This window comes from Amphiprion ocellaris, chromosome 1 (genome assembly GCF_022539595.1).
Source record: "Amphiprion ocellaris isolate individual 3 ecotype Okinawa chromosome 1, ASM2253959v1, whole genome shotgun sequence".
Taxonomy (NCBI): Eukaryota; Metazoa; Chordata; class Actinopteri; family Pomacentridae; genus Amphiprion; species Amphiprion ocellaris.
In genome coordinates, this window is record NC_072766.1 from 16,110,133 (window position 1) to 16,134,914 (window position 24,782).

Below are 24,782 nucleotides of genomic sequence, written 5' to 3' on the forward strand. Positions count from 1 at the left end.
CTATTCAGGAGACACTGTTAATGTGTGACTCCAGAAACAGGACACTGTAAGATTCCTAGCTGATGGATTTTACAATGACTTTTACTGTGAATAATAACACAGACGTCACAGCACATACAAGCATTGTTTGAGAGTGAATATTTCATTTTGTGATCATTTGACTCTGATTGTTAAGTGCTTTTTTTACATAACAGTCTGATTATAATCCAGTTATGAGTCCTACTGATGACTTGAAGGGTTAATTTGCTCTTTACTGAGCAAGTCATGATGACATTTAAACAGAGTCGTACGTGATTAACGGTCTGTGGCATTCGCCACACTTTCAAATCATAATCTCAAATCATCCTGTGTGATGCAACAAAGGGTTTCACCAGGATTGTTTAACATCCTGTTCCTGAGAGGCTGCACAGTTCAGCCTGTTTGCTTCATCAGCCACAGTTAAAAGAGCACAACGTGTCAACAGGCTGAACTTTATTATTAATAGACATGATGACGAACACCTTTATCTGAGGATTTGGTGCAATTCCTAATCAGAAAAACCTCTGACTTGCCCTATCGGTATATGTCTCCTATGCAGCCTTATCACAGTCATAAAAACAATAAGACCATAAAGAACGCCACTCAATGTAATATTGCCTTTTGACAGGACTGAGTCTCACTGTGTGTCACAAGGATGATGCTGCACCATATATTTAGTGTACAATGTGACCACAGTGTGACTACAAGCTTTATGGCATGAGGAATTATTCATAATAACAGCATCGCTGTGCTTCTATGTCATTAAAAAACAGTGACTTTAAATATAAACAGAGACTATGTCAGATACAGTGTGAAAGTTTGTGTGTAAATCCTAATATGTGACATTAACAGTATTTTTGCATCAGATTTATGATTAATGGTTGAGATTAAGATAAAACCTGTTCTTTGTTTATTTTCAGATTGATAAGTACCTGTACTCCATGCGTTTCTCTGATGAGACGTTACTCGACATCACGCAGCGGTTTCGGAGGGAGCTGGTCAAAGGACTCGGCCGGGACACGAATCCCACTGCTGCACTGAAGATGCTGCCAACGTTTGTGCGATCAATCCCTGATGGATCAGGTTAGCACGTCTAAACCTGTATTTTATCACTGTGTCACCGGATGTCAGCAGAGGCAACACTGTACTGTCAGTGAAGGGACTTTGCAACAGAGCTACAGTGCCAAACATGTTCCTCTACACGAGCCACAGAACTGTAGAATGTGTTGTTTCATTATATTAGCAGAACCACAGGTGATTAATAACCCCCTCCTGTGAAAATATAACTTTTTACCTTGTTAAATGCACATATGGTGTTTTTTTTTTTCTGCTGGAAGACACACAATGAGCAAAGCAATCAACACCATGACTGAGCATTTCCACCTTTACACTGCTGTTTACTGATGACTCAGGGAACCAATCCTGTCAGGTTGCAGGGTGGCTTCAAAATTAGTTTCTGATGGCTGAATTCCTTCAGTGTTACAGCTTGCAATTGTTTATCACAGAGTAGATTTACAGTGTTTGAGCAGAGTCAAAGGTGAGCTGCTGTGCTCGAGCTGCGGCAGCCGATGAAGAGGTCATTGTAGAGAGATGTGGGGGCTTCATAGAGCTGCACATTCGAGAGAGTTAAATCTAAACTATATTAAGGCAGGAAGGAATTATTTTCATTGCTCTAAATATGGAACTTTGATACACAGAGATAAGTTTTAGGGAGTGAAATCGATGTCCATTACGTCTAATAAGTTCTACATATAGTTTAGGTACAACCCAGATGCGACATAGAGATTTTTAGAGAACATTTGTTATGCAGGGACAAGGGGACAGGGAGCCCCTTCTTTTATCGTTCTCTCTTGTTGTCTGTGTTAAATGTTAATGCCTGGTCATTTCCACACAGACATTATAGATTTTCAAACTACTTCATGATCAATGCTGTGCGTCAGCTCCCATCTCTCCTTGTCATTATGTCATTGTCTGCTATGTGCGTCACTGCAGTCATTCTGCCCTTCACTTCAATGTGAGGCAGGATTTTTTTCTCACCTTGAACAAGCTATCCTTTGGGAGCAGGTTGTCTGTCAGCTTAAGGTGAGGGGCAGATTTTATTACATTAGTCAGCGCTATATTAATTGAAGCAAAGCTCCCGTTTCCCTCACATGTGAACACTGATTTAAGTTTCCATTCTGATCTATTCTGTTGTAACTTTATTCTAACAGCGTTAGATCAGTAGCTCCAGAAACACAACGTTCCACACACAAATCAGAAATTAACACTAATCCTGCTGCCACTGTTAGAGAAGACAGTAACAGTTATTCCTTAAGTTACACCTAGAATGATGTAACAAAGTGTTGATTTAATTCTCTGCTTCAGAGAGTAAACATCAAACTGCTGCTGCAGAGCACAACGTTTGACAGATTAGAGCTGCTGTTTTCTGATATTCACTCATGAATAACTTGTTATTTTTACATTACGTCCAACATGATCTCCTTATTGTCAGTCAGCATAGAGACATAGAGTTGGAAAGTGGGATTATTAGTCCAACAGGTTAAAAAGAGCAGGAATAAACCTGTGTTTTGTTTACCTGATAACTTGATGGTAAAGGCAGCTCCTGCTGCAATTATAATTCCAACAGTTTGCTTTGTAGTGATTAAATGCATGAAATAAACCTGTCTACTACAAGCCAGAGCAGTATTTTTCATTGTCTTTGGTGTTTTCAGATGTATTATTGAACTTGCAGAACATGGAAGATGACCTCTTCATTTCCACTGATCAACAGTGAATTCAAAACCACAGTTGTAACCAGTCTTCCATTTGCAGCAGCTAACGATACCATAAACTTTAAAATTTCTTGTCCCTGGTGTGTTTGAGATAAATTATCATCTGGACCTCGCTAGCCTGACCTCACTTTGCCCAAATAGTTGTGACGAAAGATCAAAACATCTATGTGAATTTTACACAAGAGGGTACAAGTTTAGTAGTAGTTTGTAGAATTATTAGCACATTTACTCTGAAATAACATAATGTGATATAGCGAACATAATGAATTTCTATTTTGTATATTATCATTTCTGTTTCTTTCAGTTATTGTTGCATTGTCATTCATTGCCAGAAGTCTCAGAAAAGCATTTAAAGAATGTAGAAATTAGTTGATACACAAATCCAAGACCTCCACTGTCAAACTACTTGTTTGCACTTCTTATGTTTGATTTGCTAGTTGTGGATCGCTGAAGAGTAAGAGTTGGAATTAAACAGGAAGCAGTTAGACGTTAGCAGATCATATCTGTAATGACTCAGAAGTTATTGCCACTTTTATCAAAGGTCAGTGTGCTCTTATTATAGATGAGGTATGATAAGCATCCGCTAATTAGAAAGCTATGAAACCATTATTTTCCTATTTCAGACAGAAAAAGTAAACTATGGTGCCAACATGCTACTGACTGACCATGAACTAAAAATGTACTAGAACATGGTGCTCTGTCATCACAGACAGGAACAGCAACACAGCACACAGTCTTAACTCAATGTATTATCATCCAGTGTGTTAGAGCTTAACATTACATTTAACATAACAGACTTTTCTTTATGCCTCTGAATTATTTTTAAAAAATCAGAAGCATTTTAACACAGCAACATTCATTCATATAAATAATATTTTACAAATAAATAACCTACATAACAAATAATTAAATTTCATAGGTCTTTGTTCCTTAGATAACAAGGTCAGTTTGAATAAATGTTACATGTGTAATAGTTTCATTTACTCATGAAGCACCATCTCTGATGAGCTCTTTGCCATGTGAAGTATAGCTGCCATAATGCCTCTAGTGGCATTAATCATTAACCAATAAATATACAGGAGTTTGGAGCAGGACAGCACAAAGTCATGCAGTATTACACACCAGCATACACACTCAGAATGAAACTTAGGCATTTTTTTTTACTGCTACACTAAATTTGAAGGCGCTGATAGAACAGAACCTTGGCCCAAAGAAAGGGCATAACTTCTTATATAAAGCTTTTGGAATTATCTTTCCATATATAACTTCTTCCTCATGTGCTTTATGACAGCACATTGTGTGGCATTAATTTATAGTGAGCGCTGCATTTGTTTACTAAGTAACAGATGAACTTGTTGGTAGGGCACGTATTCCTGTTACGTATGTGTAGAACACTCAGTACTTTCCTTAGGAAGAAATGTCGAGCCCTACTGCTGCTGTACCTAAATGCATTGACATTTCTCTCCCTCCCTCTACCCTTTTTTTGGCCTCCTCCTATCCTCTCTCTTTCTGTCTCGACAGAGAAAGGAGACTTCATTGCTCTGGATTTGGGAGGCAGCAACTTCAGGATCCTGCGTGTCAGAGTGAGCCATGAGAAGAAGCAGACCGTTCAGATGGAAAGTCAAATCTATGACACACCAGAGGACATCATGCATGGCAGTGGAACAAGAGTAGGTTTATGCTGAAATGAAATACAGACAGAAACTTACAGTCTCGAAACTCCTCCTGTACCAACCTCTTCCTCTCTCCACCTCTGTTCCAGCTGTTCGACCATGTGGCAGAGTGTCTGGGTGACTTCATGGAAAAACACAGCATCAAAGACAAGAAACTCCCAGTTGGGTTTACTTTCTCCTTCCCCTGCCAGCAGACCAAACTAGATGAGGTAAACCACAGAGTCAACTCAGTAGCATGCAGCATGTTTAATTTATTATTCTTCATGCAAATATCTGACAAACTACCCTGCAGTCCATTTACAATATGAGCTGCTACAGAAGATCCAGAGTAATGTGTGTGTGCCAGCGTCAGCCCAACAAAAAAGGGTCAGCTGGGCATCAAATGTTTCTTTTCCTGTCTCATGTCTCCAGAGCTATCTGATAACGTGGACAAAGCGTTTCAAGGCCAGTGGAGTGGAGGGGATGGATGTTGTCAAGCTGCTCAACAAAGCTATCAAGAAGCGAGGAGTGAGTCTAACTCCAGTTCTGTTGTATTTGCTTCATCTTGGGATGCAGAAATGCACGGACAGCAGCTGGTAAAAGCTCTCTGACATGTCTGTGCTTTCATTTGTTTCAGGACTATGATGCTGACATCATGGCGGTAGTGAATGACACTGTGGGAACCATGATGACCTGTGGCTTCGATGACCAGCGCTGTGAAGTCGGCATCATCATCGGTACTGTGCATTTGAATAGTTTAGAGACCAATTAAATTCAAAGATGTGGTGATGTCAGGTATAAAATGGAAGCCAGTGCTTTCCGAAAAAGGCGAAACACAACAAAGATACAACTATACAACTTGACAAACTGATATTCATCTGTTTGTCATAGTCAAGGAAATGATTGCAGTCCCTTTATTTGATAAATGCGTTTCTCTGTTTTCAGGTACGGGTACCAACGCCTGCTACATGGAGGAGCTGCGTCACATTGACCTGGTGGAGGGAGATGAGGGCCGGATGTGTGTGAACACTGAATGGGGAGCCTTCGGAGACGACGGCAGGCTGGAAGACATCAGGACAGAGTTTGACAGAGAGATAGACCGAGGCTCTATCAACCCGGGGAAACAGCTGTACGTCAAACCAGAAAATGTCGCTGCCTTGTACAGTCCTCAAATACAATTTACTCCAAAGCTGCAAGGCCAATGCAGAATGAGCTGATGATCACCTGTCAGTCACACAAGCAGCTGTTCTTTATTTTTATTTATTAATGTCAGAACATTTTTGTTTTTAAAAAGAAATATGTGATGCATTTAGCATGCTAAAAGTATAGCTACTAGTAACATATTTAACGATAAGAAGACATCTGTTCGAAACAGTATTGTGTGGTATTTATCCAAATCTGAGGCTGTTTAACCCAAACTTTCTTGTTGTTTGTTGTTTTCCTGTGCTTCAGATTTGAGAAGATGGTCAGTGGGATGTACATGGGTGAGCTGGTTCGTCTCATCCTGGTGAAGATGGCAAGAGAAGGCCTGCTGTTTGAGGGAAGGATCACCCCTGAGCTTCTAACTAAAGGGAGGTTTGAGACCAAGCACATCTCAGCCATAGAGAAGTGAGTCACACCCTATACTGCAGAGAGTTAAATTCACTTGTTATGTCAAGTCGTTATACAAAACAAAATGCTTTAAATTCAATCTTATTAGTTTCTAGTCAGCCTTTGCATGTCTTTGTCTGTCTACATCTCCCCTGTTTAGGAGTAAGGAGGGATTGTCCAAGGCAAGAGAGATTTTAATCAAACTTGGCGTGGAGCCCTCAACGGAAGACTGCATCGCTGTGCAGCATGTGGGTATCGCTGCTGAAATACTGCTTGAATCAAGTAAATCTCTGTTCTCAAAGAGAGCATTTAAATTACGGGCATCCTTCATGGGAGAAGTATATTGAAGAAGTTCATGTTTTACTTTCAAACAAACCATTTTAAGCATAAAGAAGAAAATGAAAATATTTTAGTCTCATTCCAGCATTTGTATTAAGATATCGTTTAAGACCAAATGGAAACTTCTTAACAACATTTCCCCTTTGCAGCATATCTCGAGGCTGTTGATTTAAAGTATTACTTAAAATGTTTTGAGAACTTAGGAGGTGCTTAATTTCTGAGGCACTTCACTTGAATGTGTTGTTCATAAAATATGTGCTGCTTGATGAATTTCTCCCCTCGCTGCTTCTCTACCTCCAGGTTTGTGCCATCGTGTCTTTCCGCTCTGCCAACCTGATAGCTGCCACACTGTCTGCCATTCTAAAGAGGCTAAAAGAGAACAGAGGAGTGGCACGTCTCCGAACCACTGTTGGCATCGATGGCTCTCTGTACAAGATGCACCCACAGTGAGTGTGGATAAGATAAAAGACAAAATAAAAATGTATGGATTTGCATGTCCTTGACATACATTACCTTTTTATATCATGCATTTAGCACTTTTCTAGGCAACTGAATTAACTATAAATCCTCTATTATCCTGCGTCAGTATGTCTGATACTAACCACAGACCAATTTTCAGCATGTACAACTCTAAAACACTCTTATATCTGTTTCAGGTATGCTCGCCGACTTCATAAGACAGTCCGACGTTTGGTCCCTGACTCTGATGTCCGATTCCTCCTCTCAGAAAGCGGCAGTGGAAAGGGTGCTGCCATGGTGACAGCTGTGGCCTACAGACTTGCCGAACAATCGCGACAAATTGCCCAAATACTGTCTGAATTCCGCCTGACAACCGAACAGCTGCTGGAGGTGACAAGAGAGAGAGTGTTTTCTTACTGTGTGTTACTACAATAACTTGATCATTTTATTAATCAAAGTGTTCTTTATTTCTGCAGGTTAAGAGGCGAATGAGGACAGAGATCCAAAATGGCCTTTCAAAGAGCACTCAGGACTCTGCCACTGTCAAAATGCTGCCAACCTTTGTACAAAGCACTCCTGATGGCTCAGGTAGAACACGTGGACTCACTCACATGCTTAAACATATGCAAGCTGACAGTTTGTGACGGCACATCTGCTGGTAGGAGAGAACAGCGACTATCGTTGCTCAGCAGCTAAGCTCCTGATTCCTGGTTCACACCGTGCCACGTGACATGACATGATCTCTTGACTGTCATATCCTCTGTACTGTTGTCACAGTTTGTCCAAATGAAATTCTGTTGTGTTTTCAACTTTTGAAAGCAAAGGCAGATTGTTTCAATAGAATACATACAAGTGTGTCCTTACAATGCAACATACATATAACCAAGAAGGAGATGGTCTTTGTATCCATAAAATCCAACTGCAGATTTAAAATTAGTTTGTAAATGATGAGCATTATAATAATTGGGTTTTTCACAATGACATCTTCAGGTGTTCATTTGGGCCACTGGACAAGTCATTTCTAACACCTGTGATTATTTTAGCTCCCGGTTATGTATTTATGTGTCTGTCTCTCTCTCTGTTTGTCTGATTTTCCAGAAAATGGTGATTTCCTGGCTTTGGATTTGGGAGGAACCAACTTCAGAGTTCTGATGGTCAAGATTCGTTCCGGAAAGAGGAGAACAGTGGAGATGCACAACAAGATCTACGCTATTCCTCTAGAAGTGATGCAGGGGACGGGAGAGGAGGTGAGATAGACGATCAGACATTTGTCATGTGACCCAATAATCCACGTTAAACTGAATGAATTTACGCAAGCTGGACACCACAATGGAAGATAGAGGGATAGGTGAAAAGATCCAAACTTAACCTCAAGTTACTCTGATGCTACTGTAAAGATTAGGATAGTTGAGCAAAGGGTTGATGTGTGAGTCTTGTTTGTTTAGTGGTAAGTAAATAGGATAGAAGCTGGGAAGAAGGTCAATAGGTTAAAGGTAAACAAATAGAGCGGCTCACTGGCTAAGATTAGCATCAAATTGACAAGCTTTAAAACATAGATTTGAACTTAACCTGTGTGCTCCGGCTGAGGTTAATCCAGTTCATCACCTCTGGCCTGTCTACCCTCCTCCATCTGTTCCCTTGAACCCATGACACCACACATGACAGAAAAATCAGAATAATGGCACTATATTACTACACAATTTCACTGTCCCCCCTCTTAATTTACCTAGTCTGACCTCTACCCAACACTGTACCCTCTATGATAGAACCCGCACCTGCGCTGTTTTTATTTTCCAGCATGTCTCCTTCCACTTTCAACCTGAGCAGAGGTCTAATTAGCCGGAGTCAGTGAAAATAGCTTAAATCTTCACGTTGGTTGAAAAATGCCAGGTAGCTGAAGAGATCAAACGTGATGTGTGTCCAAACGTCACTGTATGTTTCATACCATGTCTTCCAAATGACAGTGTTGTCAGCTAAGATTCCCTCGATACAGTGAACTCAAACTGTCCCACAGTGCCTTGGTAATAGTAAAATAGTGAATGATTTCATATGGTTTTTCTGCCCTTAATAACTTCTAATGAAACTGCAATTTGCACCCATTGTGTCTTTATGGGGAATCAAATATCACGGATGGAGATGTTATTGTAAGTACACTGTACTTTAAAGATTCATCAAAGCGGTGCAGCAGTAATTTTACTGCTTAAAAGATTTAGAGTTAAATTATTGTCTTATTGGCTGATGATGATAAACTCTGATTGTGCTTGGCAGCTCTGCAGTGTCGGTGTATGGCACACTCACTGTGTACAGCTACTTCTCCAGTACTTTGCTTCACAACTGCATGAAACAGCACTAACCTGTGTGGGTTAGTGACACACATGAAAAACAGATTTAACAAAGACCCTCTAAAATTATCATCCTGTCACACATCTGTAATTCCTGCTGAAAGGTGAAATATGAAGCAGTGCCATATGTTTAACACACAGGAATTATTAATTTTTCCATACATCAAGTTCAAATTTGGCCCCTAATTGAAGCCTGATATTGGGGATTCAAAGAGTAAAACTAATCACCAGAGGCTCAAAATGGAATTAAATTTTGCAGTGTGTTGTTTCACTCTTTGTCATATCTTTCCTATTTTTCCAGTTGTTTGATCACATTGTGCAGTGCATCAGTGACTTCCTGGACTACATGGGCATGAAGAATGCTCGTCTTCCTCTGGGCTTCACCTTTTCATTCCCCTGCCGACAGACCAAACTGGATGCTGTGAGTACGCTTCTCTTTTTTTCTGTCTTGTATACTGCACTGTCTCATAACTGCACTGCATCATGGGAAAACCCCAAATATTTCCAAGTTATTAACTTTATAAGACTTAAGAGAAATTGTTTTATTTTTAGCTCAACCACTCTGGGTTTCATGAGCCCAGGAACAGACAGTCTTCTGAGTAGTCCATGAAATAGTGGCCTGATATGCAGAGCTTGTTTATGTCTGTGTGCAGGGCATCTTGGTGACATGGACCAAGGGCTTCAAGGCGACAGACTGCGAAGGAGAAGATGTGGTGGGCCTGTTGAGGGAGGCCATCAAGAGGAGAGAGGTAGGATATGAGGAGCAGCATTCTTTTGTTAAATATGACGCTGTGCAACATATAGACTCCATCTTAACACGTGTCTTCTTAAGGAATTTGAACTGGATGTCGTAGCCATCGTTAATGATACAGTGGGAACCATGATGACTTGTGCCTACGAAGAACCCACCTGTGAGGTTGGACTCATCGCTGGTTAGTTCACCTTAGATTGACTAATTCTGCTAAATATTCAGCTTTCTGTGCTCTATCTCACTAACACATCGGACTGATTGTAGGCACTGGCAGCAATGCGTGCTACATGGAGGAGATGAAGAACATTGAGATGATAGAGGGCGATGAAGGACAGATGTGTGTCAACATGGAATGGGGGGCTTTCGGAGACAACGGATGCCTTGACGACATCAGGACAGAGTACGACCGATCTGTGGATGACTTCTCCCTCAATCCAGGAAAACAGAGGTGCCTCTGACAGACAAACATGTTGTGTCCATGCTCTCCCACTCAGACACACATGTGAGAACTTCTTTCATTCACAACCCTGTCTATATGTCTGTCATATGTGTGTGTTTTGTGCTTGCTTGTTTTAGATATGAGAAAATGTGCAGCGGCATGTACCTTGGTGAGATTGTGCGGAACATCCTCATAGACATGACCAAGAAAGGATTCCTGTTCAGGGGACAGATTTCTGAAACACTGAAGACGAGAGGCATCTTTGAAACAAAGTTCCTCTCACAGATAGAAAGGTAAAAAACAAACAAACAAAAAAAAAAAACAGTTGACTTACTAAGTTGGAAAAGTGACAACATTAGAAGCAGGAGATTGAACTCCATCAGCAATTATCTTTGCTTATTTTGTTGTAAGGATACTGTTGGATTTGGTTGAGTTTATGTAGATTTTTTTTAATGGCTCAGTCTCTGTGTATGTCTTTCTCCAGTGACAGGTTGGCTTTACTGCAGGTGAGATCCATCCTGCAACACTTAGGGCTGGACAGCAGCTGTGATGACAGTATCATCGTCAAAGAGGTGAGTAGGAAAGATGAGAGTGTGAATAACAAAAAATAATTTGTTTTTCCAATTTCTACCTGACAAAAACTACCACTTAAACATGTAGTAGCTAATTCAGCCTCAGGTTCAAATATGTACACATGGACACTGTGAAAGAAATCGACACCTGCAATACTATTTTGTAAGTCTTATCTTGTGAAAGACAGAAAAGTATGTGACTGTACAGGAGCACAAGACACACGGACATGTTTCAGTTGTATTTATTTTCATGGTTTGATGAGTGATATGCAGTTTTGTGCTCCAAATACAATCTGTTAAGTGTTGCAATCATGATAATGGTTCTTATTGTTAGGTATGTGGAGCAGTGTCACGACGTGCAGCTCAGCTGTGCGGTGCAGGAATGGCAGCCGTTGTGGATAAGATTAGAGAGAACCGTGGACTGGACCATCTGGACATCACTGTAGGGGTCGACGGAACATTGTACAAATTACATCCACAGTAAGTGTGATTCAGATGTAATTCATCCCACAAAACTGTTTGCTGTCGACAAAAGTGAATATGAAATAAAGATGAGATGTAATAAAGACAGATCACAGCATGAAAGAAGGAAGGTGGACAATATGGGTTTATACACAAACTCTCAGATATTTGTGCATTTACATTACCAAGATAGTCAAGGGAGTCAAGCCAACACAGCTCTTCTGCTGTCTGTTTTCAAGCATTATACTCACCAAGATGGGAGGCTGACCACATACAAGGCCTATTAGAAGTAATCTCCTTCCTTTATCCCTTTTATTGCTTTTCAGCATAAAAATATGTTTTATAGGCAATTTAACTAATGCAGAAATCATTATTCATAAATAGAAAATCCCTGTAGTGTTGGACTAATCCTAAAAACTAAAGACCACTCATGGCATGTAAAGTACATGTCATGTGCATTATTTCATGCCGAGCAAGTCGAAATCATGATTTAGTTACACCCATCAGGCAAAACATTATGACCACCTGCCTAATATTGCATTGGTCCCATTTATGCTGCTAAAACTCCTCTGACCCAGTGGGGCATGGATCAGGACCTCTGGGGATGTCCTGTAGCAGTGAAGTCTGTGGGCTGCAGGGTGGGACCTAGCTAGATCAGGCTTATCCTGGCACATCCCACAGATGCTCAATAAGATTTGGATCTGGGTGAACAGCTTAGCTTTGTTGTGTTTCCTGGGCCACTCCTGAGCAGTTTCTGCAGTGTGTCAGGGTGCATTGTTCTGCTGAGGGTGGTAACTGGCATCAAGGACTGCTGCCATAGGGGTTTGGGGGGGTTGTTTCACCTGCAATGTTTAGGTGGGTGGTACATGTCAAACATCCACATGAATGTCAGGACTCAAGGTTTCACAGCAGACTATTGCATTATGACAAGATGATTCATGTTGTATATATATTCACTTCACCTGTCAGTGGTCCTAATGTTGCGGCTGATCGGTGTATGTTATAATTAAATGTGAGATGTTTTACCCTCACTTCATTTTTTTTCTTCAATGCCTTTTTCTGCACAAAAGCTCCATCAACAATACACAGATTAACTGAATGTTATTGGTTTGTGCGTGGATAAATTCCCTAATCCTCTCAATTTACCATCACTTACAAAACGAAGAGAAACTATGCTTTGGTTCATGCAAAACAGAGATAGCCAGAAAAACTTGCTTCTTATTCAGACAGGAGAGATCTGGGTGTTCGGCACAAAGATATACAAAATATCCTGTTTAACTTGTTAAACATAAAACAGTCGAGTTTGTCTAGATTGTCACCAACTTTGTCTCCTTCTCCTGCTGATGGTAAGCCATCATCTAATTTATGTCAGTGTTAGTGCCAAACCCCAATAACCTCAACATCATATTTTGTCGTGTCTTTTCTGTCTAACAAATCATAAATCTTTTGTGTGTCTCTAGCTTCTCCCGGATCATGCACCAGACTGTTAATGAACTGGCTCCTCAGTGTAACGTCAACTTCCTTCTGTCAGAGGACGGCAGCGGCAAAGGAGCTGCTCTCATCACAGCTGTGGGCTGCCGGCTGAGGCAGGAGCTGAACAGCAAATAGAAAATCTCCTCCATCTCCCCCTGACACCTCACCCATTGTCTCCTTTCTTCCTTAATCAAACGAGTCCAATCAACACATCACGCCCCAGTAGCTGCTCTAGTCCGTCTGCGTGACTCAGAGAAAAGGAGTCAGCTTTCTCTGTTGTGTTTAGTAGCAGAGAGTCAGGCACTCTGTTGGAGGTAGATTATTTCTGATTAACCATTGGAACAGCACCCAGTCTCTTAAGGGGTTTGCAGTTTTGTGATTTCTGAGGTTAAACTTATCATAGGGAGAAAACACGCACAATCAACTCCTGTTTTAAAAAAAGAAAAAAAAAACATGAAAAAAAATTGCAGAGCAGAAAGAAAAAAAAAAAAAAAGACTTGACACACTCGTAATGATCCTCTGTCTCCATCTGGAGGATTCTTCTGGTTACCGCAGTCTGTTACAAATTTCCCAGCACAATCGTTGCAGGAGAAAAGATAAAGATCCTTGCAACATGTTTAAGAGATGCAAGGAGATTAAAACAGTTTTACACCAAAGTCACCAAAGTGTGTCTGCTGTGGACTACTCACTGTCTGTACAGGAAGACATAAAACCAAAAGATAAGAGATGATATATAAATGTGTAACGAGATGAAAGGAAATATTTTTGCTTTAAGATTTTTAATATCTTTCCCGAATATAATACAGTATGTTATACATATATTGTTGCTATTTATTTTATTTTTATATTGGGAGATGTTAAAAATTGTTACTGTTGCAATAATGATGCACACACAAAAGGCCATCGGTGAAGTTCCCTCAGATGTTGCCTGTCCTGTGTTTCAGGGCAGAAACATAACAATAGAGGGAATCGTACTGTGGTTGGATCAGCAGAAAACTATTTCTGAATGTGCTTACTTGACAGCAATCTGTTGTTATTATCTGTGCTCTAGCGTAAAAATATGTCCTGCTGTTGGGTCTAATCACAACTCTTGATAAGTTGTTGCTGTCTGTAGAAGTTCTGGCTTCGTCATCGCCACGGTGACACTTCATCAGTTACTTAGCGACAGCCATGAAACAAGAAAGTGGTGCTAACATGAATGCCAGAGGAACAACAATAGCCAAACTGTGTATTAATATATAACAACATCACAGTAGGACTTTTAAGTGCTTCAAATAGCATATCTCTACACTCACTATCTATAAGCTCCCAAAGGCTCCAGGAGTGTTTAAGTGAACTACTGTATGACTCATTCATGTAGCACAATTCATGCAAATTCCTAAATGTTTATTTTCCTCATCATATTTATAATCACTAATGTTGAAAAACTGGTCAGTTTGTTCACTGGCAGTTCTCTGAGTCAATTATCAATATCGAGGCTGGCCTTTTTATGTAATTAAGTGTGTAGATGTTTGACACTGTAAGAGGAAAGTTATCTATTCTGAGGTTAGTGGTACTGTCACTGGCAGGATACATTTTTGAGATTCAGCACTATATTTAGCTGTTATCTTTGTAAAATACCCAAAAAGTTAGTTGAATTTCCTTTTCTATCTTTTAATCAAACTGTCAGGATAAAGAAGGCCAGCCTCTGCAGCGTGTCCTGACCTACTCTGCCTCCCCCAAATTACTCGGTCGAAAAGCCAACCCCATCACTCACAGAACACCTTAATCTCTTTGCTTCTGTTCACAAAGCCTAGACTGTGTCTGTCCAGCACTGTCAATCAGTCACAAAATAAAACCAACCTGTGTCAATCTGAAGCCGCAGTTTGTTTTGCACTCTTGTACATGAAGACCTGTTTACTGATTCACTACATGTTCAATGAGAATATAAGCCGAGGCCTCCTTGTGTGCTTCCATTAGTGTGTTCTTGAGCAATAACTCTGCAGAAAAACTTGTTGTCTCTGACCTTTCTGTAGCTGCAGGCGACTGCCCCACACAACATATGTTAACAGCTGCCACAGCTGAAATTCAGGTTGTCACGTGCACAAAACCTCAATGGGATCTGTGTTGGACACAAAATAAAGGTGTGTGGGTTGTCCTTGCATTGCAATTTTATTACCACATTAATTAAACATATTTTTGACTTTTATGTCGATCACAAACAACAAACTTCCGGTTCTGTGTAGACAAATACAGATGTTTCATGCTGTCACCGTGTGCACTTAACAAGTCAAAAAGTTACAACGAATCAAAGCTTTTTTTTACTTCATTTGGAAATCTTAATACTCACAGCTTCAGAATTTAAAACTTATTGGCGTGATTCTAAACATCCAGTCCATCTGTTTCATATTTACATTTCCACTTAATCAGCATATGTTCTAATAATACATTTAATAGATGGCAGTATTATGTTTCACATCTAATTCTTCAGTAGTTCTTTGACTTTTTAATTTAGACTCTACTGTACACGGAACCTAAATAAACATTGCAGCTCTATGAACCATTGAAGTCACAATATAAGAGCAAGTTACAGTAACAAAATGTCAAAGGCATAGTACTGTACAGCAACATACAAACCACACAATAATTAAGCTCATCCAGGAAATTCAAGGCCAGTTGTCCCTTTACATATCCAATATTATGAAGATCCTAGCATCAATGTTAATGTTGTTTAAAAGCAGAAATAACAGAAGGTCTCTTTGCTGTCCCTGAAAATTTGTTGCCAGCTGGTGATCGTACATTCAGAGATTTTCTATCTCAGACTTTAAAGAGATGTCGGCTTCTTAAAAGTAAATCTAAAATCATGAAAATGGACAAGCCCAGATTATTTAGAGGAGCTAACCTGCACTTTAGCGTTATTTCAGAAGGCCAGAAAAGTTGAAAAGATCTTCATCAAAATCAGGAACCAATGACTGATTTTAATTTATGTGCTTTCTAGTCGTTGAAGAAAGGAAGGAAAACAGAAGTTCCTATGAGAGAATTTTAAAAGAAGTCCTGTATTAAAGGCAGAAAACACATAAACAACAACATATTAAGGCTTGATGCTGATGCCAGTGGACTGACGATCCACTCTATGCACTAGAAAACCAGTAACCACAGTTAGATTTTGCCATAAACACCAAAATATCCAAAGCTGAGACGGAGAAGACGAAGACAAAGAAAAGCGTCAGTGCTGAAAGAAAAGATGTAGAAGTTGAGGCAGCAACAGAGAAGGAAGGTCTGCAGCAAAAGAAAGACTTTCCCAATTGCAGTAAATGTTGCAACATCAGGAATGGTCTCTTTTGTTTTCCAGTGTATATTTTCATATGTCTGTATGAGCAGTTTGGCCTTAAAAGCAAAACCTCCACCTGCTTTATAGTCACATTCATTCATGTATATGTTTAATACAATAATGTTTTTTAAAAAAAAAAAAAAAAAATGTTAATGGTCCCAAGTCCAATGACCAACTCCTTTAAAGGTTTCCACACTAATGAATGTCATAGTTGATTCACCTCCATCCGGAAGTCAGCAGGTTCTCCTCTGTCTTGTCAGAAAATCTTTTTGTCTTCCCTTTGAGAATATCCTTATCACGACGCTTCAGCAGTCAGTGGGTGTTCTCCAAAAGCTTGGCTGCTGAGGATTTTGCATCGTCCACCCTCTTCACCAAGTGTGCTTTGGATGTGTTGTGTGAGTGGTTTTTAAGCGACGCACAAGTGTCTCTCTCCGTGTTGAGGTCATTGGCTGTGTTTGAGGCATACGCATTGTTTGCTTTGATGGATGAGGTGTCGTTGCGGTGGCTTCGCGTCATGGTGACTCTGAAGGTGTGGGTGTGCTGCAGCTCCATCTTGTCCTCCTCCGACACCTTGATGAAGGGACACCAGGCGAAGGCGTGACGGAAACCAGCACGAAACCTGCACAGAGAGAGGCTGATGTGAAATTAAGAGGGCCCACAAAGAATGTAAAATGATTTACAAGACATAACTATTAAAGATAATAAAATACAGTGTTTGGCATAATGGATATTTACCTTTGGTTCAGACAGCAGTAAATAATAGGATTGTACATGGTGGAACTCATGGCCAACCAGAATATGGCCAGATACACCTGACAAGGAAACAAACACCAGTAAGTAAACACTAAATTACAGCGTCATGAATGCAAGTAGAGAGGCAGCTTCTAACCTGTTGGATGTAATGTTGCTTATAAATGTCTCTGTTAAATGATCCCAGAATAAAGTAGATATGGTAGGGCAGCCAGCAAAGGGCAAAGGTCGTCACCACCACAACCATCATCTTCACCACCTGTAAAAAAATCACAGGTGATGTACATGAAAGTTACCGGTGTGTTTTCAGTTTCTGGCTGAGTCAGGTTATAGTAGCAGAAAAAACCACACCTTTCTCTTGGCTGTTATCTGGCTGTGGTAATGGTCCGACGCCTCTCCGGGGATGTGTCCACCCCACAGCGATCGACCAACTAAACTGTAGGTCACCAGCATCACCAGCAGAGGGAGCAAGTAGATCAGCAAAATCACTGCATACTGGTAACTGCACAGAGAGAAACAGACACAGCAGAGCAGAGAACTCAGCTGGTGAGAAGATTAAGAAAAAAAAACCGCACAACACAGGCAGACTAAGGATATTTCTATGTGGGTGTACATTCACAATGTGCGCTTTGTATTTATGTGATTTTCTGGTTGTATCTTCCTTCAGCAATAACTGAGCTGCTTCCTTTTAAATCCTTTTCATTTGATAGTACTTCAAAACATGGCATACTTAGAAATGGTTTTCTAACAGGAATAATGATTAATTAGGTAATAGTTTCACAGATCAGATACTGTGAGATTGTGAAGTCACTTTTCTGGTAAATAATAAGTGCATTTCATGACTTATAGACATGTGCAGGTTTATGTATGTTGAAAAAAACTAAAAGAAATCACAAGTCTTGTTAATAAAAGTTTTTAAAAGGCATCAAAATCCTTATAAGTCATAGAAGTTTTTTGTGTCATTTTGATTCAGATGCTCTTCTTACAGAAAGTGTCAAACAGTTGGAAATGAAACTAGCTGAACCTTTCAAATACAAGGTCTGTATTCATCACATTATTGACAATTCACAGATTAAAAAAACAACAAAGAAACACTTATGTTAACTTCCTTTACTCATCTGCATGTCATTGGTATGAAATGTGTTTTCTAAAGTGTATCCATCACATAGGTCCTTACTCACACCACCAGTCAAAAGTTTGGACACACCTTCTCCTTCAGTGGTTTTTATTTCATTATTTTATACATTGTAGATTAATACTGATGACATCAAAACTACAAAAGAATATATATGGAATTATGTTGTAAACAAAAAAGTGTTAATCTTCAGTTTTAATTTACAATGTAGAAAATAATATAAATAAATAAAAAGCATTGAATGGGAAGATGTGTCCAAACTTTTGACTGGTAGTGTACGTCTTTACTAACAACATGTAAATAGAAATATAAACGTACATAAATAAATATTAATATGTGTAAGTGTGTCCACACTGTGGGCACACTGAAAAAAATTAGAAATAAGATAAGATAAAATAAGAAAACAAGAAATATAGAAGTACAATCAGCTAAAAAATAAAGATATAATAAAGACTGTCTACACTTTTGACACGTACAGATGAGGCATGATGAATATACATGTGGATATGCACAGTTATGGCATGATGAATAATGTTCAGTGTTCAGATTTGTACTTACCTTTATACAGAATAGTACTTCTACATTTCTGCTATTGCACTCAAAAAGTAATGAGGACAGAGGTCACAGTCTGTCTCTCTTGCTGTGATTTTTTGTGTGTCTTTCATTCACCTTAGTTGATGTGTGCCTCCATAATCATCTGGCCAGTCGACCATGCACACAGTTCTGGGGTAGTAAAACCTTGTCACGCTGTAGTAGCACTGAGGGAAAGCCAGTAAGATGGCTACGATCCATATCAGAGCAATCACAACCTTGGTAGAGGTGGAGGAGAGGCGAGGCTTCAGAGGGTGGATGATGGCCATGTACCTGAGAGAGGAGGAACAACTTCATTCATTGATTCCTACATGTATGTTTTACGACCAATACTCAGTCAGGCATCTGATGTTCTGGGAGCAGACATGAAGAGAGCACAATCCTTAAAATTCTGTGCCATAAATAGTTTAAAGTGAAGCTTTCTTTTTATGACAACAATCTCTTCACTCATCCATTCAACCATTTACTGTAATCTCCTGACTCAGGCTAATTAAAATGCTCTTGCTGAGTGCTCTTTTTTAGAGCAGTCTTTAAAAAGTTCTCAAATACACTGAAATTTACACTAAATCACACGTTGAGAAGAAAACATCTCTTCTGAATATCTACTCATTAGTGCAAAATATACAGCTATAAAGCTATCACGGTTTTGGGGGTAAAAGCACCGTTTGTCTGAGGAAAATAATGCAGTTGTTTTCTTCAATCCTCGTAAAATCTCAGCTTAAAATAGATATCCGGTGATTCTAAATAATAAAGGTGAATTATGGCTCATTCACTTTCATAATGATGAGCAGCTCTGCTTGGAAATTGAAAACTACCTTCATATTTCCCTTATAGGAGATATTGCACTGAAAAAACTAAACAGTTCTGACCTGGAAGTGTGCTAAAAAATAATAATAATCACAATATTTTATTCTGTCCAGCATGTCAGTGAGACAGAAACATATTTAATATGTACAGAGAAAGAGAACAGTAATTGCAGGCAAATATTTTTAGCATCAAATATAAATTCTAAAAGTATATAATGTAAGAAGCTATTTTCTCCTCTTACTATAGTAATGTATAAAAATCAATACACGTGGGCACCATGGCAACACATCTCAACACTTAAGCAACGTACGACTTCACTCAGCGTTGCCACTATTATGGCCTAATCATTTAACTATGGCTATGAGTCATAAATGTGAATTATTTAGCACTGACGGTGTCCATGTGTTATAGATAATTCACTACCATCTAGCAGGAAATTATTTGCATAAAAATCCATCCATTCATCATCTATACACTGCTTGATCCTCGTTAGGGTTGCGTAGGGGCTGGAATCTATCCCAGCTGACTTAGGGTGAAGGCAGGGAACACCCTGGACAGGTCACCAGTCTGTCACAGGGCTACATATACAGACAAACAATCACACTCATATTCACACTTACAGACAGTTTAGAATTACCAGTCAACCTCAGCATGATTTTGAACTGTGGGAGGAAGCCAGAGTACCTGGAGAAAACTCACATGCACAGGGAGAACACGCAAACTCCATACAGTAAAATCCCGGGAAGGCAGGGACATGAACCAGGGATCTTCTAGCTGCAAGGTGAAAGTGCTAACCACCAAGCCACTGTGCAGCCCTTGCATATACATGTAATTTCAAATTCTTTTTTTTTTCTTTTTTTTTTTGTTTTTAATAGAATCCTGCTTATGAGGTCTCAGGTCTTTTACTTGCTTTTACATTAACCTTAAGTCTGAGAGTTCTCATCATTTTCTTTCTCATTTCCAAGACTGGGACACTTCCAGGGTTGTTGCTGTAATGTTAGAGCTAAAGAGAATTGTGCCCAGCGTGTAATTTCCTTCATGTAGAGATGATTGTTTCACAGTTCAAGTGTCTGATGTGGTCGTTCTGTGTTCTGCTTAATGCTGCGGCTGATGATACCAAAGAAGAAGTCCCGAATAAAGTCATATAAACTGATGATTCAACAAATGGAAAACTAATGAGGAGGAATTTTCACATTACAAGATTTTACACCTGATCTGATCTCAGCATGTGCCTCATTTTCACTGCACCTTTTCCTGGACCCACAGTCATGTATGTGACATATAAGAAAATAATGAAATTCTCCAGTGCAACTCTGGAACAGCTGCACTGTGGGATACAGTCCCTCATAAAGTATCAGACGCTTTAGAGACACTTTAAAATGCAATTACATTTAAAGCAAAATGTCAAAGCAAATGGTGCACATTTATAAAGGTAGGTTGTACAAGCATGTTTGCAAAGAAAATATTCAATTAAAAGCTATTTCTAAGTTTGAACTGATAAAAATTCAAATTGGTTTAAAAAGCTTTTTTTTTGTTTTCAACATTAGGACAGCCAATAGCATCATCACTGAAGATCACGGTAAAAACAACTGAGTACTCAGTTTGGCCTCCTTTGTCTTGTAGGGGTACTTTTAAATGTCTGGGCAGGGAATATGGAGTAGTCCCCACTTTGGTCAGGAAACCTTTAAATCTGCTCAAAAGATTGCTGCTTAAAACCTCTTAAGTCTGCTCCTGTGCATCGATGAGCTGTTCTGGTTTTTTTCTTATCAGTCTAAAGGTGCTCTATTGGATTGAGGTCCAGTCTCTAGAACGGCCACTCTAAGATTTTTATTTGATTTTCTCCTGGATATTTTTTTTCTCCATATATATTTCTTAATGTTTCTCTGGATCAAATATCAATTTATTTTTTAATTAACGTCATAAAATTAATGGAAGTTTGCTGATAATTTAACTGTCTAATTGCTTTTTGGAGACATGTTTGTACAAGTGTCAAGTTTATGATTCTCAATTTATGGTGACACTGTGTCAGAAATGTGTTGATTCGACCCTATGAATATATTTATATTAAGGTCTGGATTAATGGTGATGCTGTATGAGGAAAACATCAGTAATACCATACTACACTGTCCGTGGCCTCAAAGTAAATATTATGCAACGGCTATTGCAGGATTGTTGTATTAAATGAGATTGCACACATCCTACATCATGTACTGAACACAGATTTATACTAATAGCAGACTGACTGTACGCTCTAGTAAGCATTCATGACATCTGTGTCTCTCCTGGCTGTTGACCCACATCTCCTTCATACAACATCTTCATCCGTGTTGGGTGAACAGTTGCTGATGAAGATGATATGAAATGATGCTGCTCATTTAATGTGAGAAAATGAGAAGAAGCTACAGTTTGATCTCAGAAGACAAACTGCTGATTGAAATAGAAGCTTAGGAAATTGTCAGTGGACTTGCTGATAAATTGATGAAAAACATCACACTGGGCATACCCAGATCTGCCATTTAAAACGAAAATACTTGAAATGACAAGCAGCTTTTAGGACGTCTTGTTCTTAGTAACTAATATCTTATCCACATTTATGTAACATCATTAGAGTCAATGAAGAAGAACCTTTAATATATCACAGTGTAGAAATGAAGCAGTAGGTTATATGCTGAGATAGCCTCATTTCTGTGCTGCTGAGTTGCTTGTTTTAGTAAGTGGTCATCAATCTCTTTGTGAATAATGCAGCTCCTAAATGAGGTGTTGCATTAGATGATGATGAGTAGCCCCATTAGTGTCTAATTGCTGGGGGGAAACAGTCCCTTGTGTGCTGAACTGTTCATTTTAACGGACTCTTTAAAGAAAAGAATCAGCTCTACTCTGCTTTGAGAAACATTAGTTGAAATTTGACTCGTGACCTTTGCACAGAGAGCTTCCTCACCTGTCCACTGCGATGGCTGCCATCGAGTATATTGATGAAAACATGGCTGTGATGGGGAAGAAGTTCTGAAACCTGCAGTAACCCAGGCCAAAGTACCAGTCGTTGTGAAGTGCGTAGACAAAGTTGAAAAGAGTGTTAAAGGTTGCCATGGAAACGTCAGAGAAGGCCAGGTTCACGATGAAGTAATTGGTTACCGTCCTCATGCGTCTGTGAGCGAGGATAATCCAGATCACTGTGACGTTCCCAGTGATGGACACCAGGATGATGAGGGAGTAGGCTAAAGCCCAGAGAGCCACCTGAGGGAGGAGAGCACTGTCAGCTGGACGTGATGAAGGCTCAGAGGGTGGAGGGGCAATGAAGACAGTAAAGAGTCACACAAATCAACCTTCAGCAAACATGACTGATGTATTTGACATGGATACCACTTCAGTTTACCTCAGTTTAATCCATTTGAGCAATTTTACTTGGATTTTGGATCAGTAACGTCTCAGATAGACACAATTTTCAACTTATTCAACCAACTCCAGGATCATATTTTCTGTCTTAGATTTTCACACATACAATTTAAAAAGGTTCCTGTTTGTTTTGTTGTACTTCATTCATTCATTCATTCATTCATTCATTCATTCTCGTTTTTCATCACCAAAATTTATTCTAAATGCCTCCAGGCTCTACTGCATGTGTCATGGTGGAAACGACGGAGCTGCTTCTGACTTCAGTCAGTTTCTTTCCTCATATCAGTGTATTTCTCCCACCTGCCAGTCGGGTTGCTGGAACTGATTCCCGGTCGTCTCGTTTCCGTCCTCCAGCCAGTCAGCGGTCACTGATAACGGCTCTGAAGTGACCTCCATGTCTCGTTCAATGTGTTGAATAAGACTTTCGGCCTCCATGTGGGTTCCCTGTTTACCTGGTGACAGAAACGTGATGTTTAACTATAAGTGCCTTGTGCGTCATGCGTAATGATCCGTAATATAGTATGGACTCGATGCGTTTTCTTGAAGGTAAATAAACAGAGATGCAGCTTTATACACTCTTTTGCATTTAAAATTATTTTCTAGTAGAATTTTGTTTTGGAAAACGATTAACAAAAAATAGTAAAGCTACTAAAATACCTCTATGGGCTCCAATATTGTCGCTCGTGCTGTTTTAATAGAAATAAAGTTTTCAAACCATAAAATAACGATGTATTTCAGATTAACCAAGTCAAACATATTAAAAGTACAATTTCGTTTGGCTCATTATGCATAAGTTATTAATCATACACCGTATCACTGTCTCCTGATATCCTAATTCTGATCATTTTTAAAATGCCCCTCTTGTCTGCAGAACAAACCTGCACCGTTTAGCTTATATTATTTCAAAATGCAAAACTCATCCAATAATCAACATGCATTACAAGCGTTTGTCACACGCAGTAATAGCTTTCTTTGGCTGCAGTCACGGCACCAGAAGATGTTCTCTACAAGAACAAACCAAAATCTCTCAAAGTTAATAGTTTAGTGTGTCTTACCTTTCTATTTAGGCGATTAGATCAGTTTTAACTTTATTTTGTCCAGTCCATAGCTGAAAAAATCCGGAAATTAGTCTCCTTCTGCGTAATGGACAATCAGGTCCATCCAACTGTATACTAAGACATTTCTCCGCTCTCTGCTCTCGCTCACACGCACACTCACACGCACTGTGCCTCTCTCTGCTGGAATGTGTAACTAACTGCCTGGACGCGCGCCTCAGACTGAGAGCTCAGATATTCAGCCACTGCGCGCGTAAAGCTGCACCAAACAGGGAGAGAGACGAAGAGAGAGGAAGAGAATAGCAGTGAAAGAAAGAATAAGCAGAACTCGAGTCCTTCGTCTTTCTGACTGAACTATAACATGTTGCAAAAAGAGCTGTTAGTGTGAGAAAATTCATAAACAAAAAGTAAAATGTTTAGAAAGAGGGGTAAGAATGATTAATTGCCAGCAAAGCATGACTACATCTACCAGAGAAAGATTACTATCAACAAAGTGATGAGAGAAAAAAAAACTGAGATCTTGGAAAAGTGAAAGAATGGGTTTAAAAAGAAATAGGACAGCCAGCAATTTCTAGCACCCTGAAAAAACTAAACCACTTCTGAGGTGGTGAAATGTCTTTTAAAGTATTGCTATTATTACCCTTGTTCTTCTTTTTCTGTGTGATACACTAAGCTCAAGACACATTGCACCATTTGCTGTGTTGTACTTTTGTGTCTCCTTATGGTTCGGGAACAAATGTAGGGCTCCTCAGAGCTTTTATTATTTATATGTTTTTAATATTTCTGTGGATGTAGATGTATTACAAATACAGGCCAACCTGTGGTGAAATGATTCTGCAATCGAGTTTCCAGTGCAGCCCCTGAATACCACAT

The 24,782-nt window shown here is 39.5% G+C and overlaps 2 protein-coding genes across 3 annotated transcripts in view; one reads left to right on the forward strand and one right to left on the reverse strand.

The window, feature by feature from the left end:
- Positions 1 to 14,725, forward strand: part of LOC111576191 (uncharacterized) — a 36,210-nt gene extending 21,485 nt beyond the window's left edge. Inside the window, exons 23-42 of the mRNA XM_023281754.3 lie at positions 939 to 1,101; positions 4,311 to 4,459; positions 4,552 to 4,671; positions 4,874 to 4,969; positions 5,079 to 5,178; positions 5,387 to 5,570; positions 5,894 to 6,049; positions 6,192 to 6,279; positions 6,671 to 6,816; positions 7,027 to 7,219; positions 7,306 to 7,417; positions 7,928 to 8,076; positions 9,473 to 9,592; positions 9,825 to 9,920; positions 10,004 to 10,103; positions 10,187 to 10,370; positions 10,499 to 10,654; positions 10,846 to 10,933; positions 11,268 to 11,413; positions 12,856 to 14,725. Of these exons, the coding sequence (XP_023137522.2) occupies positions 939 to 1,101; positions 4,311 to 4,459; positions 4,552 to 4,671; positions 4,874 to 4,969; positions 5,079 to 5,178; positions 5,387 to 5,570; positions 5,894 to 6,049; positions 6,192 to 6,279; positions 6,671 to 6,816; positions 7,027 to 7,219; positions 7,306 to 7,417; positions 7,928 to 8,076; positions 9,473 to 9,592; positions 9,825 to 9,920; positions 10,004 to 10,103; positions 10,187 to 10,370; positions 10,499 to 10,654; positions 10,846 to 10,933; positions 11,268 to 11,413; positions 12,856 to 13,003 (2,694 nt within the window). The 3' untranslated portion in view covers positions 13,004 to 14,725. The remainder of the gene's footprint in view (positions 1 to 938; positions 1,102 to 4,310; positions 4,460 to 4,551; positions 4,672 to 4,873; positions 4,970 to 5,078; positions 5,179 to 5,386; positions 5,571 to 5,893; positions 6,050 to 6,191; positions 6,280 to 6,670; positions 6,817 to 7,026; positions 7,220 to 7,305; positions 7,418 to 7,927; positions 8,077 to 9,472; positions 9,593 to 9,824; positions 9,921 to 10,003; positions 10,104 to 10,186; positions 10,371 to 10,498; positions 10,655 to 10,845; positions 10,934 to 11,267; positions 11,414 to 12,855) is intronic.
- Positions 14,726 to 14,996: 271 nt separating this feature from the next.
- On the reverse strand, positions 14,997 to 24,127 carry tacr2 (tachykinin receptor 2). 2 transcript variants are annotated; one of them, XM_055013177.1, is made up of 8 exons: positions 23,910 to 24,127; positions 23,155 to 23,306; positions 22,400 to 22,695; positions 18,733 to 18,927; positions 17,280 to 17,430; positions 17,068 to 17,187; positions 16,914 to 16,990; positions 14,997 to 16,812 (listed from the first exon to the last, which is right to left on the reverse strand). In XM_055013177.1, exons 2-8 carry the CDS (start codon positions 23,287 to 23,289, stop codon positions 16,491 to 16,493), a joined length of 1,296 nt encoding a protein of 431 aa, XP_054869152.1. In that variant the 5' UTR covers positions 23,290 to 23,306; positions 23,910 to 24,127; the 3' UTR covers positions 14,997 to 16,490. The 2 variants fall into 2 exon arrangements, with proteins under 2 accessions (XP_054869152.1, XP_023137550.1); XM_023281782.3 differs by having other exon boundaries at positions 14,997 to 16,797; positions 23,910 to 24,126.
- Positions 24,128 to 24,782: the final 655 nt, after the last annotated feature.